The sequence below is a fragment of the Henckelia pumila genome, chromosome 3, assembly GCF_033568475.1.
Source record: "Henckelia pumila isolate YLH828 chromosome 3, ASM3356847v2, whole genome shotgun sequence".
Classification (NCBI taxonomy): Eukaryota; Viridiplantae; Streptophyta; class Magnoliopsida; order Lamiales; family Gesneriaceae; genus Henckelia; species Henckelia pumila.
The window spans coordinates 70,311,993-70,332,550 of record NC_133122.1 but is presented as its reverse complement, the minus strand read 5'-3'; the positions used below and the strand labels follow the sequence as shown (position 1 = coordinate 70,332,550).

At 37.7% G+C, this 20,558-nt stretch overlaps 2 protein-coding genes across 2 annotated transcripts in view; one reads left to right on the top strand and one right to left on the bottom strand.

Annotated features, from left to right (window-relative positions):
• Positions 1–5,209: 5,209 nt before the first annotated feature.
• Positions 5,210–8,826, top strand: LOC140893488 (uncharacterized). Its single transcript, XM_073302550.1, has 2 exons — positions 5,210–6,233; positions 8,773–8,826. Exons 1-2 carry the CDS (start codon positions 5,216–5,218, stop codon positions 8,811–8,813), a joined length of 1,059 nt encoding a protein of 352 aa, XP_073158651.1. The 5' UTR covers positions 5,210–5,215; the 3' UTR covers positions 8,814–8,826.
• A 3,577-nt stretch (positions 8,827–12,403) lies between these two features.
• The window catches only part of LOC140888980 (7-hydroxymethyl chlorophyll a reductase, chloroplastic), a 19,303-nt gene continuing 11,148 nt past the window's right edge, over positions 12,404–20,558 (bottom strand). Inside the window, exon 17 of the mRNA XM_073296676.1 lies at positions 12,404–12,462. Within this exon, the coding sequence (XP_073152777.1) occupies positions 12,404–12,462 (59 nt within the window). The remainder of the gene's footprint in view (positions 12,463–20,558) is intronic.

Sequence of the window (20,558 nt, the reverse complement as noted above, 5' to 3'; positions counted from 1 at the left end):
GCTTTTGGTACCCAAACCTTTCTTACATAAGATCTGCTTCTGGAGATGTTGTGGGGAGGTGTTGGCAACACCTTCGATGCAGATCTATATCTGTATTCTTCCTGCAGCTTAAAATAGTATGATTTGATGTGACCAGGTCTATGACAGTAGTGACAAATGTACTTTCATTTCCTTCTAAACATTGAAGAAGCAGCAGGCTGTGGCTTTGGTTTTGGTTTTGGTTTTGGTTTTGGAGGATCAATTGGTAAGGCCTTTTTGCTTGAGCTTTCTATACTGCTACTTTCCTTGACAAACACAGGGCCTTTCGAACTTTCACCAGCCTCAAATATGCTGTTTTCAAAACCTAAACCAGTCGTACCATCTCTTCCCATCATGAGTAACAAATCAAGCTTGGAAGTACTTGAATTAAACTTGGCCAAAGTAGCATTTGCTTTTCCGAGTTCTTTCTTCACTTGGCTTAATTCCATGTCTTTCTTACTCAGCATGACTTTCAGTCTTGACACATCAACCTTTAGATCAGAATTTTCCTTTGAAAGAATAGTATTCATCTTATTCCTTTCAACCCAATCAGTATGTAACTCTTCAAACATCATCCGAGCTTCTTCCATGGACATTGTTTCTTCACCTAGATCATTATCACACATATTATCAGTAATGGAAGAATTCAAACAAATTGACCTTTGGGAGATGTTGCGGCCAGGTGTGGCAACACCTGCGGCAACACCTAAAGGATTGACTTGAAACTTTTTCTTGCTCTCCAGTAGAGCAGATAAGGCAGTATGAATTTCTTCATCTTCCAGTTCTTCTTCTTCAGACTCTTCATCACTCAAAGACGTGTTTATCCCTTTCCTAAGTGTGTTGGCATACTCATTTGCATAGTGACCAAAGCCTTGACAAGCATGACATTGAACAGTGTCCAACTTCTTTGACACAAACTTCTTCTTCCCTTCCAACATCAGTCGAGGCTTAGGAGTATCAACAGGTTTCCATGGTGATTGTTCTGGTCCAGTAATCCTTAAAGACTTATTAGAGAACATTGCAGCCTTGAGTTTTTGATCCGTCTTTCTTGACTCTTTCATCTTCTTTAGATAATCATTGAATTTCCTAGTCATGAGAGAGATCGAATCATCTTCTAGATAAGATTGATGAACTTCTTGATGAAATTGAACATACTCCTCGTATGAAGGTTTTGAGGCTTGAAGGGTTATTGATTTTCCTTTATCCTTCTCTTGTTCTGTATTGTTCATCTCAAAAACTTGAAGAATGCTAATTAGTTCAGTCATCTTCATCTTTGAAGTGTCTTTTATTTCTTCAAGCGCCCAAATCTTCCCATTGAATCTTTTAGGCAAGGATCGAAGCACCTTGTTCACCATAGTTTCACTAGCAATAGGTCCTCCAAGAGCATGCGCCTTTGTAGCTATCTCCCTAAGTTTCTTATCATAATCAGCAATAGTTTCATTCTCATCCATCCTGATATTCTCAAATCTAGCGTTTAACAATCTCAATCTTGTTCTTCTCACGCTATCAGTTCCTTCACAGTGTTCTTGAAGAGCATCCCATGCATCCTTAGCAATAGTGCAGTCAGCTATGATTCCATACATCCTCATATCCACAGTTGCAAAAATTGCATTGAGGGCTTTAGCATTGTAGCTTGAACTTTGTGTTTCCTCGGCAGTCCAAGTTTCTTCTTGCTTGATGATATAGTCTCCATCTTCATCTAGCGTCTTTGGAGGAGTACAACCAGTCAGAATACTTTGCCAAGCACGAACATCCATAGCCTTAATAGTATATCGCATCCTATTCTTCCATAGTGCATAATTCGTGCCATCAAGGACCGGAGGTTTCAAAAACGAGTTTGCAACAGACGACGAGTCCATCTTATTCCCTGTAATAAAATAAAAAAACCAAGATCAGTTCTTAGTGTATCAAGAATATGGCTCTGATGCCACTTGTAAGGGAATTGGGGTTGCACATAAACAGTTTGAGGTGTTGTCACAAGGTGTTGACAACACCTACAATAACACCTTGAGTAATTTGCAGCGGAATATAATTAAAGCGTAAATAAAATAAACAAGCAACCAAATAAATAGACTCAAATAATTTAAGCAAGAGTATAAGATACTCTTGCAGCGCCTCAGGGCAAAACTTCACTAGAAAACTTTCAAAGAGTTTTACAAACCCTAAAACTAGTGATTATTGTAACAATCAATTTTCTCCAACATATGAGAAAATAAAGAGTAAAAGTTCTCCTAAAATTTTTATATGAAATAGAATAAATAAAACGAAATAAGGAGAAAAATGTTGAAGCCAAAATCACACGAGCAGCACACTTCTTGTAACACCCGGAAATTTTAATACGTAAATTCGCATGCATAATTAGGAGAAATTAATTTTAAAATAAGGGTTAAATGAATTTATGTGTTATTATGTGATTTATATGCATGATTTAAGTTATTTTAGCATTTAACCCAAAATTAGTGATTTTGTGATTTATGGAAATTAATTGGTTTTGATCGCGTAGACGGGACCGTGGACGGACGAGACGCCAAAATATTTAGCCAAAAATATTTTATGAGTTGTTTTAGCCTTAAAATGTTATTTTAAGATATTTTGTCAAGAAAATTTTAGTATTTAGTTATATATTTATTTAATAGTTGATTTTTAGTCAAAATAAGTCATTTTATTGACTTTTATTAATATTTAAAAATTCCCAAAGTTATTATTTCGGGATTTTGGTTTAATATCAGATTTATTATTAATTTTATTAGTTTAAAAATTTATATTTTATGTCATATTATCTACCTAACTATATTATATTAATTAATATTCCATTTTAATTCTATTTAATCTATTTAAAACCTAAACCTACCCTACCACTATCTCATTAGCCGATAACTCTTTTCTTCCACCATCCTTCACGCCTCCATCATCCCTCTTGACAGAAAACTCCATAGCCGATCCAACCAAGCTCCACCTTTGAAGGTTTTTGGTCCGTTCGTCGTCCCGGAGTCCCGTAAACGCATCGTTCGTTGTCAAATAATTATCAAGGCATGTTTAACTCCTTTCTTTAACACCATATAAGCTACATACACGTTTTTATGGCAGATCTTTTATTTTTTATTCTGATTTTCATTGAGTGCATGCAATATCTTGAATTGAATATTGAACAGCTCACGTTTTTCATGTTTGGATGGCATATGCTCACGTTTTCTTGGCATGGGACAAGCATGGTCTGCTGGGTCAGGTTCGAGGGGTGTCCTAGGGTGCCTAGGGTCGAGCTGGGTCCAGGGGTTCAGGCTGGTTCACGGCAGGGTACAAGCTGGTGCAAGGTTTGGTCATGGGAGGCGGCAGTTTAGGGTTTAGTGGAAGAGGGGCTCGGCTGGTCATGCTAGGTCATGACCCAGCCGAGCCAAGGCTGGGTTCGAACCGGCAGGACCCTGGGAAGGTCCTGCCGGCGGCGCTCCGGCCAGGGGCGGCCGGAGCGAGGCGGCAGCAGCCCCTAAAGGGCTGCTGCTCGCACAGCCGAGGGCAAGGAGAGGGGGCGTCGGGTAAGGGGGGGTCCTGGGTGGTTCCGGGTTGGGTCAGGGTAGTGGGTCGGGTCAGTAGGGTCTAGGGTCGGGTCAGGTAGGTTCGGGTCCGGGCTAGGTGGGCCGGGCTCGAGTATTTTAATTTTAAAATGTTTAATGCTTTAATTGGATTTTTGGGCCATTTAATTAGAAATAAAATTATTTGGGCTTCCAAATAATTTTATTTGGGCTTTTTAAATTTATTTTAAGTTAACCCAATAATTTTATGGGCCCGTAGGGCCCATCGGAATTTTTGGGCTAGTCAGTGATTTTATTGGGCCAGTCTAGGAATTTTTATGAATTAATTAGTTATTGGGCCTAAATATTTTTATTTAAGCCCAATAACATTTAAGTATTTTATTTTAGTAAAAATTATATTTTTTAAAAGTAGTTATTTAATTATGGGCTTTAAGTTAGTTAACAGGCTTTAAGTCAGTTAAGGGGTTTAGTAGAGAGACCAGCAGTCGGGACCAATCCATGAAAATAAACTAAGTACGGAATATATATTTAATTATTTTTATGCATGAAGTCTATTTTAAGTAAAAGTATATTTATTATTAAAATTAATTAAATATATTACGGACATATTTTAAGTGCATGCATACATGAAATATTTTATGATGTGTTTATGATTAAGAATTGAGCATGAAAAATATTTTTATGGAAATTGAAGTGATGTGACAGCATAGAAGTGGTTTTACCACTGACACAGAGGTAGTTCTACTACCGGCATAGAAGTGGTTTTACCACTGGCACAGAGGTAGTTTACTACCAGCATAGAGGTGGATTATTCCACCGCCACGTACGATGGTTCTTTAGACTGATCAGTCGGCACAGTTATTAGTCACATTCATGGATATGACCATACTCAGTTTTTATGTTTATGACATGCTCAATTATGTTATGTATGATGAAGAAAGTTATGTTATGTATAAGATTTATGATTCAGCATTTATGTTATGAAAAATGTTTCCATGCATGCTCATATACATGTATATATATTAGTATTTACGTGATGCATTATTTTAACCCTTGTTATAAAGGATTAGACATGTTGAGCCTCTAGGCTCACTACGCTTATATGGTGCAGGTGAGTATGATGTAGCTCCTACCGGTGGCGAGGACGTATGAGCGAGCATGGCAGTGGACCCCGTGACCGTCGCAGTTATTTAGATTATTGCATTGAGTTTTGAAACATGATTTATTTTATTATTGTTTCCGCGTATGAGATTTTTCAGCAGTATTGTTTATTATTTTAAATTGATGCATGAAACATTTTTAAGGATTTATTTATTTAATATTTTTTTTATGTTACTTAAGAAAAGTATGTTATTTTTATATACATATATGTATGGGCGTATATGTATAGTATATAGCATAAAAAAAAAAAAAAAAGTTTTTCCGCATTTATTAGTAGTTGGGCGTTTCAATTGGTATCAAAGCACGGTCCTCGGAGGGTGTCCATCTGCCACGTGAAGCTCAGAAATCCTGCTACTGGTCTGTAAGTTTTAAATGTTTTAATAAGATTTAGAAGGAGCATATGTATTAATTTTAAGTATTTCATGTTCAGTAAGATTTTTGAAACCCTTAGTTATGCATTGCGATTTACGTAAAGAAATATGTGGTGGTACAGAATGCCTCCCAGACAGATGAATAGACGCGGAAGACCTCCACCGCCACCGCCACCTCCGCAGAACCGTATGACAGCACTGGAGCAGGCCAGTGCTACGATGATGGCAGGGATTACTGCTCTGTTGGAGCAGCAGGCTGCACGTCCCAGACTATCCCATGAGGAGGACGTGGCTGAGAGGTTCCAGAAGAAGGGACCTAAGGAGTTTGCTGGGACCACCGATCCTTTGGTGGCTGAGGGATGGATTCGCTCTCTTGAGTCCATCTTTGATTACATGGGGATCACAGACACCGACAGGGTGAACTGTGCGACGTACATGATGAGAGGGGATGCAGCCCTTTGGTGGGAGGGTGCAGTTAGGGGAGTTCACTTGCCCACACTGACGTGGATGGAGTTTAGGCGTATCTTCTACGCCAAGTACTTTACTGAGGATGTGCGCAGCCGCATGATCCGTGAGTTCATGAGTCTCCGTCAGGGGGACAGGTCTGTTGTGGAGTATGTGAGCCAGTTTGAGAGGGGCTGTCACTTTGTGCCCATGATTGCTGACAGTCCGCAGGAGAAGCTGCGACAGTTTGTGGAGGGCCTGAAGGCTGAGATCAGGCATGATGTGCGTATGGCAGACGTCTTTACATACGAGTCTGCAGTGAGTAGAGCCTTGCGTTCCGAGGAGGGTCGGAGAGAGATCCAGAAGGAACAGCAGCGTAGGAGACAGCTCCAGCTGGAATCTTATCAACCATCTTCGCAGCCACCCACGAAGAAACAGTACACAGGGCCATCTAAGGACCTTAACCAGCAGAGTCAGCAGGGTCAGCAGCAGCAGCAACAGAGGGGCGGGGCCCCTAAGGCAGGAGGAGTACCACTTTGCCCGAAGTGTCAGAAACCACATTCGGGTCTGTGCCTGAGTGGGTCGAATGTGTGTTTTCATTGCAAGGAGCCAGGGCACATGTCCATAAATTGTCCAAGGAAGAAGAACACCACCGGGAGGGTGTTTGTCATGCAAGCAGCTGGGGCAGACCCAAACACCTCTTTGATCTCCGGTATGCCCTAACCTATTCTTTTAAGGGAACTTTGGTGAAGTTAAAAATATTTTGTTTATCAGAGTGCGCAGCAGAAGCATTACTTTTGGGATACCGAAACTTGGGAACTAGATATGTGATAATGAGTTTAGTGAATTGGATTTTTGAAGAACTCCGTTATTAGAATTTGATCCGTCGAATTTCGAGGACGAAATTCAATTTAAGGGGGGGAGAATTGTAACACCCGGAAATTTTAATACGTAAATTCGCATGCATAATTAGGAGAAATTAATTTTAAAATAAGGGTTAAATGAATTTATGTGTTATTATGTGATTTATATGCATGATTTAAGTTATTTTAGCATTTAACCCAAAATTAGTGATTTTGTGATTTATGGAAATTAATTGGTTTTGATCGCGTAGACGGGACCGTGGACGGACGAGACGCCAAAATATTTAGCCAAAAATATTTTATGAGTTGTTTTAGCTTTAAAATGTTATTTTAAGATATTTTGTCAAGAAAATTTTAGTATTTAGTTATATATTTATTTAATAGTTGATTTTTAGTCAAAATAAGTCATTTTATTGACTTTTATTAATATTTAAAAATTCCCAAAGTTATTATTTCGGGATTTTGGTTTAATATCAGATTTATTATTAATTTTATTAGTTTAAAAATTTATATTTTATGTCATATTATCTACCTAACTATATTATATTAATTAATATTCCATTTTAATTCTATTTAATCTATTTAAAACCTAAACCTACCCTACCACTATCTCATTAGCCGATAACTCTTTTCTTCCACCCTCCTTCACGCCTCCATCATCCCTCTTGACAGAAAACTCCATAGCCGATCCAACCAAGCTCCACCTTTGAAGGTTTTTGGTCCGTTCGTTGTCCCGGAGTCCCGTAAACGCATCGTTCGTTGTCAAATAATTATCAAGGAATGTTTAACTCCTTTCTTTAACACCATATAAGCTACATACACGTTTTTATGGCAGATCTTTTATGTTTTATTCTGATTTTCATTGAGTGCATGCAATATCTTGAATTGAATATTGAACAGCTCACGTTTTTCATGTTTGGATGGCATATGCTCACGTTTTCTTGGCATGGGACAAGCATGGTCTGCTGGGTCAGGTTCGAGGGGTGTCCTAGGGTGCCTAGGGTCGAGCTGGGTCCAGGGGTTCAGGCTGGTTCACGGCAGGGTACAAGCTGGTGCAAGGTTTGGTCATGGGAGGCGGCAGTTTAGGGTTTAGTGGAAGAGGGGCTCGGCTGGTCATGCTAGGTCATGACCCAGCCGAGCCAAGGCTGGGTTCGAACCGACAGGACCCTGGGAAGGTCCTGCCGGCGGCGCTCCGGCCAGGGGCGGCCGGAGCGAGGCGGCAGCAGCCCCTAAAGGGCTGCTGCTCGCACAGCCGAGGGCAAGGAGAGGGGGCGTCGGGTAAGGGGGGGTCCTGGGTGGTTTCGGGTCGGGTCAGGGTAGTGGGTCGGGTCAGTAGGGTCTAGGGTCGGGTCAGGTAGATTCGGGTCCGGGCTAGGTGGGCCGGGCTCGAGTATTTTAATTTTAAAATGTTTAATGCTTTAATTGGATTTTTGGGCCATTTAATTAGAAATAAAATTATTTGGGCTTCCAAATAATTTTATTTGGGCTTTTTAAATTTATTTTAAGTTAACCCAATAATTTTATGGGCCCGTAGGGCCCATCGGAATTTTTGGGCTAGTCAGTGATTTTATTGGGCCAGTCTAGGAATTTTTATGAATTAATTAGTTATTGGGCCTAAATATTTTTATTTAAGCCCAATAACATTTAAGTATTTTATTTTAGTAAAAATTATATTTTTTAAAAGTAGTTATTTAATTATGGGCTTTAAGTTAGTTAACAGGCTTTAAGTCAGTTAAGGGGTTTAGTAGAGAGACCAGCAGTCGGGACCAATCCATGAAAATAAACTAAGTCCGGAATATATATTTAATTATTTTTATGCATGAAGTCTATTTTAAGTAAAAGTATATTTATTATTAAAATTAATTAAATATATATTACGGACATATTTTAAGTGCATGCATACATGAAATATTTTATGATGTGTTTATGATTAAGAATTGAGCATGAAAAATATTTTTATGGAAATTGAAGTGATGTGACAGCATAGAAGTGGTTTTACCACTGACACAGAGGTAGTTCTACTACCGGCATAGAAGTGGTTTTACCACTGGCACAGAGGTAGTTTACTACCAGCATAGAGGTGGATTATTCCACCGCCACGTACGATGGTTCTTTAGACTGATCAGTCGGCACAGTTATTAGTCACATTCATGGATATGACCATACTCAGTTTTTATGTTTATGACATGCTCAATTATGTTATGTATGATGAAGAAAGTTATGTTATGTATAAGATTTATGATTCAGCATTTATGTTATGAAAAATGTTTCCATGCATGCTCATATACATGTATATGTATTAGTATTTACGTGATGCATTATTTTAACCCTTGTTATAAAGGATTAGACATGTTGAGCCTCTAGGCTCACTACACTTATATGGTGCAGGTGAGTATGATGTAGCTCCTACCGGTGGCGAGGACGTATGAGCGAGCATGGCAGTGGACCCCGTGACCGTCGCAGTTATTTAGATTATTGCATTGAGTTTTGAAACATGATTTATTTTATTATTGTTTCCGCGTATGAGATTTTTCAGCAGTATTGTTTATTATTTTAAATTGATGCATGAAACATTTTTAAGGATTTATTTATTTAATATTTTTTTTATGTTACTTAAGAAAAGTATGTTATTTTTATATACATATATGTATGGGCGTATATGTATAGTATATAGCATAAAAAAAAAAAAAAGTTTTTCCGCATTTATTAGTAGTTGGGCGTTTCACTTCTTGATCACCGATCTTCGAGTGTTCTTCAAGGCTTCAAGTAACAACGACCGATGCAAGCTTCAGTAGTTCTACAACTCTTTCTCAATGTATATAAACTCACATGGTCTCTCTATGTATCGGTCTCTCCAATTGATTTGTCTCTCTCCAATATATAAACTAGAATCCTTCCTTGTAGATGTTTCCTTGTAGACATAGGATTCTCTAGATTTGTTCATATAAAATCTACACAATATGAAAACAATATATTAGATAAGATATTATAATGAGCTTATCAAAATCTCAAATCAAGTTATTCAAGGAAATAAATAACTTCATGTCCAAGAAAGACAAAAGATATTTAAATAAAATCTTTTCAAAATAGGATGATTTTAAGGAATAAAATATTCCTTTCAGAGTTCTAGAGACGGTGGTGACGACGAAGAACAATCCTAACAGGAACAATTCTTCTAGCTTGCGTTATGGTGAGATATTTCGAGGTGGGTAGTCTTCAGGAGCTTGGCTCATACCTGGAACCCATAATTCAGAGAGTGGTTCGTCGATAAATTGAACATGCCAGAATTGGAGGAAGGTCGTCATCGAAACGAATACAATGGGGAGAAGGAAGAAACTTGCAGCTTCACTTTAAGTCCAGGCTCTCTCTGCCAATGTTCAACGAAAGAGGTGAATGAAATTTTGATCTAGGGAAGAGGGTTGGGTACTTTCGTAAATGGCCGATCTAATCTTAGATACTGTTCAAATTTGGATTAAGAATACCTTCTCCATGTGTAGATTACTTTCTCGTCTTTTCCAGCATCCACAGTACATTAGTCACGGGCCTAGGTTTATTAGAAGAGAATTTAAAAACCAGTCAAACGATAGATAATTATGCAATCCCTACCTAATCATAGGTACCAAACATAACTAGTTGGACCTAAAATCCTTATAATTTTGTAAATAAAAATAAAGGAAAATTGAAAAAGAAATGGGGCTCCATTTTAGTTTCTTTACTTTCTTTTATAACTTAAACGAAAAATAGAGATGTAAAAAGTGTGGGTTTCTTTAACAAAAATAAAAAAAAAATCATGATTGAGTTATCAGGTTAAAAGTATTATAATCTATCTAATTATCTAATCTAATTATTATATATATCTATGTACCTATAAAAGTGAGGATAAATAGCAATGTTTGAAGGAAGTTTGGGGTTTATTTTCCTTGAATTGGTTGAATCTTGTGAGTAAATTGTTAGCGGTTTCAAGGTGTTAGATAAAATGGCCCCTAAGAAGAAACAAAAGCAAGTCGTCTCATCCTCCACTAACTACGGTGCATGCAAGTTTTGGAATGAGGAGGCAACAGCAAATTACACAGCATTGATGTCTAAAAGCATGGTGAAGACATAGACATGAAAAAAATCATTTGAGCAGTCGAAGAACAAAAGCAGTCTGAGTTGAGCAGCCAAACTGGACCAGTCACAAAAGCAAACCGAGTTGAGCAGCTGAACTTGACCGGTCGAAGAACAAAAGCAGTCAGAATAGTTCCGCTGGTCAGTCTAGTTGGGGCACCTAGCAGTCAATCCGTAACAGATAGCAGAAAATATGAGATTTTGTAACCTATATAATAACTCAAAATCAAGTCAATTCAAGGGAATTAAATGGTGCGTAACAGCCGGATTTGAGCCCATAAATGGCACTCAGAATTCTATAAAAGATTCAAAGCAAATACACATAGAAATTCGAGTGAAAATTCAGTGAAACGATCAGTCGAGTTTCATCTCAAGAACCACCAAAATTTATGTTAGCAATCTACTGTAAGTAGGCCTCGGTTTTAATGCTAATATTATGTTCCAACATGTATATCTGTTTTCAAAGCCCAAAAATCTGAAACTGTAATGTTGATTCACTGATGCTTGTGAACTAGTGATAGAAATATATATATTTTTAACACTCTGCTCTGTTTCTATTATTTTATGATTCTTCACCTTTTAGAGGATAAACAGACATATAAAGGGATGATATCAGTTAGCCACGAAAATCATAAGTTAATTTGGTGCATAATCTGATTTTGTATTTCTGAATTATTTAGGACTTCAGTTCTATTCTGGTTTATGTATATATATATATATATATATAAGATATATGTTAAAAATTGATTTTAAAAACTGAGATAATTGACCTCATTTATTGAGTGACACTCATACACTCACCCACAAAACCACCCTCTCATACAAGAATGAAGAGATGGAAAATGACGAGCAAAACCAGTTCTGGGGCTGGTGAAAATTGACCGCGATCCTGATGTTTGATTCTCTTTAAAATAAGTCGCTGCGTTAGATTTTGTGTTTCTGTTTAGTTAATTTCAGTTAAGCATTGTAAAAACAGTTAGATTTCTTTTTGTAAGAGATGAGGTAGTTCAGTTTATGAATGAAAAGACTGGTTGTTCCTGAAGTCTATATTCCAATGCTTGTCATTTTATGTGAAAATGTTAAGTAACACCGATGTCAATTAGACTCAATTTCATAGTGTGACAAGGAGCATGGTTATGATATGAGACGTCATAATACTATCATCACAGACGCTGCAATCTCTTTGGTCCGCAAGTTATATGCCAATTTGAAGGTAAGACACGAAAACTTGAAGGTATTGGTAAGAGGAAAGATGGTGATGTTTGACACCCAAAACATCAACACATTATACAATCTCCCACGGATCATGCATGATGAATACGAGGAATACAATCAGGAACACTTTGAGCCAGATGAAGTCATTCAAAGGTTGTATCATGGAGTCTCAAAGTGGAATATTGGTGAATGGGGTCCGATCAGCTTCCCTAAGCACGCTTTGAAGGTTAATGAAGAGCGTTGGTATGCATTGATATCAGCTAGACTCAAACCAAAAGATCACACCACGAAGGTGATAGAGGACTGTGCGATACAAGTATATTGTATTGTCACTGGCAAAACCGTCGACCTAAGATGGATTGTTCAGGATTCTATTTTGAGTGTCGTGACAGGAGCCACTTCCTGCGATCTCTTACACCCTTCACTGATTATACATCTCTGCCAGCACATAGGTGTTACATGGGCAGATAATGAAGAATTATTGAAGCCAAGATGCATCATTGAACTATACCACACAAAACCAATGCCGCCACATCAACAAGGTGGTGCAAGACAACCACCGCAAGCTGCTCCACGGACACTGAATGATCGAGTGACATTTCTAGATCACAAAGTAAGAGCGCATTGGTGAGAGATGAATGAATTCCGCCAACGATTTGACGTTTTGATGGGCTTCATGATGGACTTCACATCAGTTCTAACAGTTTTCGGGATCCTCTTCCTCTGCCATTCGTTTTCCACCCCATCCATAGTGGCCTCCTCAGTACATTACCGAGTTACAGAAACATGCACCACATGAGGAGTCTAGCGATGAGCCTGGTGACGACCACTGACGGTCATTGCCTGAGGTACGTGCATTCCTTCGCTTAGATTGATTTAGTATATTGAGGAAAATGAACATTTTGAAGTTTGGGGGGTTTATTTTCCTTTGTTTGTGTTTAGTTATTGAGTGATTTGTGAGCCAATCATGGTAAGTTGATTTTAAATAAATAAATAATAAACAAAAAATTTTATGTTGTGTCGAAGTCGTGGAAAATGTGATTGTTGTGGCCAATGATGAAAAGTAAGCTGAGCGACTGAATGTGTTGTGATCCTAATTTTTTCGAATTTTTTCAAAATTTTATGCACCTAAATCCATGACCATCTGTCAGTCTTGACACTTGGAGAATATTTGTGTGAACTTTGTGATTTTAAATAGACAAATAAATTCTTATATATTATGTGATTTTCACTTGATGTAGGGATATATTTTTACGAGCATATAGATGATTTAGGCATTTATTGAAAGTGTTTGGGCCTGCGTATTCATGTTGAGCGAATCTCATTCGAGATAGCCATTTGAGTAGATTCACACAGCCCTACACCTTTATTATATTGCCGGTAGGGAGACGCCGTATTGACGGAGACTGACGCTACTGTGATTTTCGACGAGTGTGGGGTGCTACCCAACGGAGTTGACCCCTAGATGGTTCTACAAACTCATGGTGTCTAGGCTGAGCAGGACTTGTGTTAGAACCTAATGGGGGGGGGATTTAGGTTCTATTGGCAACTTTAGCAATTTAAAGCGATTATGCAAGTACGCAAGCGGAAGACTTAAGCAATCAAATAATAAGTGCGGTAAATAAATGCGTAATGTAAATAAAGCAGTAAAAGGGATAAGAGATGTTTATGGAAGTTCGACGATAAATCGTCTACGTCTCCCCTTCTTGGTTAAGTCGATTAACCAAGGATCCACTAGCACTTCGAACGTCTTGGCCTTGATGGCTCCAAGGATAGCCTTACAACTTGACACGATCACCGCGCCGATACAACTCAACACTCTTGGCCTTAAGGGTTCCAAGGATAGCCTCAACACAACACTTGGCTTCACACTCAAGTGCTTACAACGATAGCACAACACACTTGGCTTCACACTCAAGTGTTTACAACAATAGCACAACCAACTCACAAACTATTTTTTTTACAAACACTCTCAAATATATCACACAAACACTTTGATAGTGAGAAATTGCTTGCAAAAGAGAGAAGAGATGAGTTGGGATGTCTCTAAATGGTCTTGGCAAGCCTCTATTTATAGTTGGCAAAGATTTGAATTTGAATTTGTGTGCTTGGAGCGTTTATTGGGAAGCCAAGGAGTAGAGACAAAGTGTAGGCGCCGCTGCCTTCTTTTTCCAGCACTGAGCAGCTTTTGTGGAAAAATCATATCTTCTAATCTAACCGTTGGATTGATCTGAAATTTAAACTGAAGCTTTAAAACATCTGGATCTTCAATCTGAACGGTGAAGATTTGATTCTAACGAGTCAAACATTTCCAGTAAATCTCGGAAGTCGCAAAATCACGTTCTCGCTTTTGTTCTGAGCATTACTTTTCAAAAATTCGAATCTCACAATCCATCCGTTGGATTGGCCTGAAATTAACACACAATCTTTGTAACATCCTGATATTGATCGTGATTGGTGGAGATTGGATTTGGATGCCTCCATCGATTCCAGTAGTCTTATGAATCCGATACTTCAGCAGTTAGCTCCTTGCAGAAATAGCTACTGTTCAACATATTTGCAAAAATCATAACTCCATATCCAGCCGTTGGATTGATTTGAAATTTGGATACAAACTTTAAAACATCATAGAAATCCATGTGATCGGTGGAGATCGGATTTTAATAAACGAAGCATTCCCAGTTATTTTCTGAAGTTGAGTCTTCATAGTTCATTCCTTGCAGAAGTAAGTACTGTGCAGCTTTGTTAAAAAACTCATATCTCCATATCCAGCCGTTGGATTGATATGAAATTTGGAGAGAAGCTTGAGAACATCCTGATCTTGATTTTCATTGTTGGAGATCTGATTTGGATGACCGGAAAGTGCCCGGTGAATTTTGCAAGTTTCTGCTTTATAATATTGGCTTCTCCTTGTCCATTTCTTTTACAACTTCAAAGTAACTTCCAAGAATTTGATTGTTAATATGATCTAATCTGCAAAGTCTCACTTTAAATGGTTAGTAACAATTAACCGAGTTTTGTAATCATCAAAACATAATAATATGAGATTTGTTAATGCATTAAAAACATTAATCTCATAACACGAGATTTGTATGCGTTTAAGGCGTAACAATCTCCCCCTTTTTGATGATCACAAAACTTGGTTAAATAGGAGAAATAAATGTACAATATTAAATAAATAATTTAAATTTGCACAATATAATTGCATGAATAAAACTCCTCCTAAATTAAACAATTAGTTAAGAAGAGTTTGTTTATCAAATAACCAATTTTTTTTATTCTCTATGCATTTAAGCAAACTAACTCTCCCCCTTAGTTAAAGTATTTAACCAAACTAATTCTCCCCCTTTTTGTGATAATCAAAAAGACTGGAAAAATAAATGCAAAACATGATAATTAAATATGATTTCTAAAAAGCAACACATAAATTTCACATAAAATGTGAGCTTTATAACTTTGAATAAATACAATTAATTTGTATTATCCAAAATTAAGTTGCTCAAATTTTATATTAAGCTCCCCCTTAATATGACATTAAATTTATTTATGTCCACAAGTGATTACAACTCAATCATGCCAAGTTCACCACGCAAACGAATAAAAGTATTTTCATCTAGTGGTTTTGTAAAAATATCGGCAATTTGATTTTTAGTGTCAACATATTGAAGTTCAACTTCATTTCGTTCGATGTGGTCACGAATAAAATGATGACGAATGTCAATATGTTTGGTGCGCGAATGTTGAATCGGATTCTTTGTAAGACATATGGCGCTAGTGTTGTCACAGAAAATAGGGATTTTTGAAAAAGAGACGCCATAGTCGAGCAATTGATGCTTCATCCAAAGAATTTGCGCACAACAACTACCGGCAGCCATATATTCGGCTTCGGTCGTTGATAACGCAACACAGTTTTGCTTTTTGGAAAACCAAGAAACCAAACAGTTTCCTAAAAAGAAACAGGTTCCACTAGTGCTTTTTCGGTCCACCTTATATCCACCAAAGTCGGCATCGCAATAAGCTTTTAAATCAAAGAAAGAATTTTTCGAATACCACAAGCCGAGATTTGGAGTATTTGAAAGATATTTGAAAATGCGTTTTAAGGCGAACAAATGTGATTCCTTTGGACATGATTGAAATCGTGCACACAAGCAAACACTAAACATAATGTCCGGTCTACTAGCAGTAGCATATAATAAGGAGCCAATCATACTACGAAAGGAAGATTGATCTACAGTTTTACCATTTTCATCCTTGTCGAGTCTGATTGCTGTGCTCATCGGTGTGGATGATGATTTTGTGTTCTCCATTCCAAACTTTTTTAGAATCTCCTTGATGTATTTGCTTTGGTTCACAAAGAACCCATCCTTGCACTGTTTGATTTGTAATCCGAGGAAATAGTTAAGTTCCCCCATCATACTCATCTCGAAGTGTTCCTGCATCAACTTAGAGAATTCTTGACAAAGAGTTTCATTAGTAGAACCAAAAATTATGTCATCAACATAAATTTGCACAATTAATAAATCATCTTTGTCATGTTTGGTAAACAAAGTAATATCAACAATTCCTCTAGTAAAGCCATTGGTAATAATGAAAGAAGAGAGTTTTTCATACCAAGCTCGAGGAGCTTGTTTCAATCCATACAAAGCTTTGTTGAGTCTATATACGTGATCAGATAACAAATTATCAACAAAGCCATCAGGTTGTTCAATATAGACCTCTTCTTTCAAATCACCATTCAAGAAAGCACTTTTAACATCCATCTGAAATAATTTAAAATTTCTAGAGCATGCAAAAGCAAGTAACATACGAATGGATTCAAGACGGGCAACAGGAGCATAAGTCTCATCATAATCAATGCCTTCTTCTTGACTATATCCTTTAGCTATGAGCCTAGCCTTGTTTCTAGTGATGGTGCCATGCTCATCAAGTTTATTTCTAAACACCCATTTAGTACCTATCACAGGTCTATCATGCGGCCTAGAAACAAGATCCCAAACATTATTGCGTTTAAATTCATTTAACTCATCTTGCATAGCAATAATCCAGGAATCATCAAGTAAAACATCATCAACACATTTTGGCTCAACATGAGAAACAAAAGCAAGATGATTACAAATATTATTGAGAGAAGAGCGAGTAGATACTCCCTTTGATGGACTTCCAATTATCAGATCTTTAGGATGATCTTTGTGATGTGTCCATTCCTTAGGAAGTGGTGTTTCCTCAACTGTAGCATCTATATCATTTAAGCTTGAGGAAACCATCTCTTCTTCAAGTATTTCTATATCATCATTGTTAGTGCGAGAAATATTTAACAAAGATTCATCAAATATAACATGCATTGATTCTTCAACAAGTAAGGTGCGCTTATTGAATACTCTATAAGCCTTACTTGTAGTAGAATACCCAAGAAAAATACCTTTATCGGATTTGACATCAAATTTGCCAAGGTTGTCCTTACCATTGTTGTGAATGAAGCACTTAGAACCAAAAGCCCGAAAGAATGAAATGTTAGGCTTTCTCTCCCTCCATAACTCGTATGGAGTTTTCTTGAGAATTGGCCTTATTGATACGCGATTGATGATGTAACAGGCAGTGTTCATTGCTTCAGCCCAAAAATATTTTGGTAGAGAATGCTCACATATCATGGTCCTCGCAATCTCCACAAGTGTCCTATTTTTCCTCTCAACGACCCCATTTTGTTGAGGAGTCCTAGAACAAGAAAAATTATGACCGATGCCTTTCTCTTCACAAAAGTTTGAAAAACTCTCATTTTGAAATTCAGTTCCGTGGTCACTACGGATCTGTTTTATTGAAAGATTTTTCTCATTCTCAACTCGTTTAGCAAAAGTTTTAAAATACTCAAAGGCATCATTTTTGTGAGCTAAAAACAATGTCCACGTGTAACGTGAAAAATCATCTACAATGAAAAACGCATAAAGCTTTCCTCCTAAACTAGCGTTCCTCGAGGGACCACATAGATCTAGGTGGAGAAGTTCAAGGGGCATAGAAGTGGATACAAAATTTTTGCTTTTAAAAGATTCCCTTGTATGTTTGCCAAATTGACACGCATCACAAACAGAATCAAGTTTCAAATCAAGTTTTGGCATACCAACAACTAAGTCAAGTTTTAAAAGTTTTTCGATGGTACTAGGACCAACATGACCCAATCGTCTATGCCAAAGAATGTTATCATCAACATTCACGGATACAAGGCTTTTTATATTTGATAAAGATAAATTATTTAAAGAGACCTTGTAAACGTTCTCACTTCTATATCCTTTGAAATTTATGGATTTGTCACTAATAAATGATACAGTGCAGTGTTGGGGAGTGAATTTGACTTCATAACCTCTATCGCACAATTGACTTATGCTTAGTAGATTATGCTTAAGTCCTTTCACTAGGAGTACATCATCAATTAGACAAGAATTAGATATACCTATTGAGCCGATGCCTTCAATTACTCCTTTGCTGTTGTCTCCAAAGGTGACAGTCCCCTTCTCCTTTGGTTTGATTGATTGAAGAAGATCCTTGTTCCCCGTCATATGTCTAGAACATCCACTGTCTAGATACCATATGCTAGGGAGAACAGTTTTCCTAGTTCCCTGAAAAGAATTGTTTTGGTACCCTTTAGTTCTTTTGGGTCCACAATGTTAGAAAAGAGAGATACAGAATAGACTTCTAAGAGTTCAGTCTCTCATAGCAACATCATCGCCACTTTCTAAGAGTGCTCCCAGTAGTAGGTAGGGCATATGGCCACTTTAAAAACCTATTTCCTTGGACAGAGCAACGTTCAACAGGGAGACCAGCCGCAAGTCAAGGCATTTTTAAGCCGGTCTATATTGAACTCCCTTAGATTGTGATCTCATAATGTCGACTAATGAGTTGTTAAGTACTCTTAGGCCTCCATTTCATATAGCTCTTTTGAACATATTGATATTTCAATGATCTGCATTTATGTCTAACATGACCAGATTTGCAACAATAAGAACAAGTAGGGGGTGATCTCATCTTAGCCTTAGCTATTAGACTAGCAAAGTCTATAGACTTCTTACCATAGCCTATTCCTCCCTTATCAAAGCTACATTTCTGCATGCTAAGTAGGTTGTTTAATTTATTGCTACTCACATTGAATTTATCGAAAGATTTTTCTAAGTGATCTAAGTCATCCTTAAGTCTAAGGTTATCATGCTCCTTAGTTTCTAATTCCTTTTTAAGATTTCTATTCTCTTTTCTAAGAATCTTAACCATATCAAACATATCTTTATAAGCATGTAAGAGTTCATCGTAAGTAGGTACCTCGTCATCGTCGTTAGAGACGATGTCATCACTTTTAGCCATTAAGCAGAAGTTTGCTTCCTCGTCGTCGTCGTCGCTATCACTCCAGGTAGCTAGTAGGGCTTTCTTCTTTCCTTTGTCCACTTTCTTCTTGAGTGGGCATTCATTGGCGTAGTGACCTTGTTGTTGACAGTTGTAGCAGGTCACTTCTTTCTCAGGTTTCTTGTCCTTTTTGAATTTGTTTCCTCGCATGAATTTCTTGAATTTTCTTGCGAAGAGAGCCATGTCATCATCATCATCTTCTTCGACTTGTGTAGTCAAGGCTATCCCTTTGTGCTTGACATCTTCTTTCTTTGATTCTTTTCTTGTGGACACTTCTAACTCATGGGTTTTTAGGGTCCCATGTAGTTGATCAAGATCATAGGCGGCAGTGTCCCCTTTGTTGGATTCGATGATGGCGGTTCTCTTGGCATCCCATTCTTTTGGTAGGGCACGAAGAGCTCTCCTCCAAACTTGCTTGGTAGGATATTGTTCTCCCAATTGTGCTAACTCATTGATGATTTGAGTAAGCCTTCGGAACATGGTGTCAACATCTTCGTTGGATTCCATCTCAAATGTTTCGTATTTGAGTTGGAGTAAGTCGATCTTTGTTTCTTTCACTTGGTTGGTGCCTTCGTGACATATCTCTAGCTTGTCCCATATCTCTTTAGCAGATGAGCACATCGATATCCGGTTGTACTCGTTCATATCTAAGGAACAGTGCAAGATATGTTGGAAAAATTGGCGGTCAGATCAATCACGATTGATACCCGGTGCAGCGGAAGTTTAAAATTTTATCATGGAACAATTCCATGGTGTGGGTATCAACCATTCAACGATTAAATTATTGTGTGTGTAAAATTCAAATAACAATTAATTAAATTTTACCTTCAATCTCGAAGCGAGATTATTGGACACCACACAGATTTCTCTGCGCTTCTTGTATCTCCCAGGAACTGATGAACTCCTTCAATCAGGTCCACGAATGGGGTTTAAATCCCTCTGATAGATTGCACTAGAAAATCTATCAGAAGTTTTTCTGCGAAGAGATTAAACGAATCTGATTCGTTATTCCTGACTGCAATTCAAAAATCACAGACCGGAATTTTCTCTGACAGAGCAAAGGGGGGGGCGGCCGAAAATATTAGAGTGAGAGCTAGGGTTCGAAAATTTTGTCTCTCAAAATAATGACCTGTTGTGTCTAATTTCTGTACTGCAATAACTTATTTATAATGCAGGCCACTAACACCTTAGGGCCCATTAGTCATAAGCTAGGGCCCGACAAGCAAAGCCCGCACGTTCAGAAATTAATATAAAATTCATCGTGACTCCGATTGATGAACCGATTTCACCAATGTGCACAGAAACCATTTCTGCACATTTTAAAGTCAAAATAAATTTTCCTGAATCCGAATTCAGTGGTTTCCAAAAATGTCCATCCCTATGTCATTTTAGGAAATCCTACTCCCTTACTCTTATTTAAGAAGTCCAACTCCTTAGTTCATTAAATTTAACTCTTTAAATTTAACTAT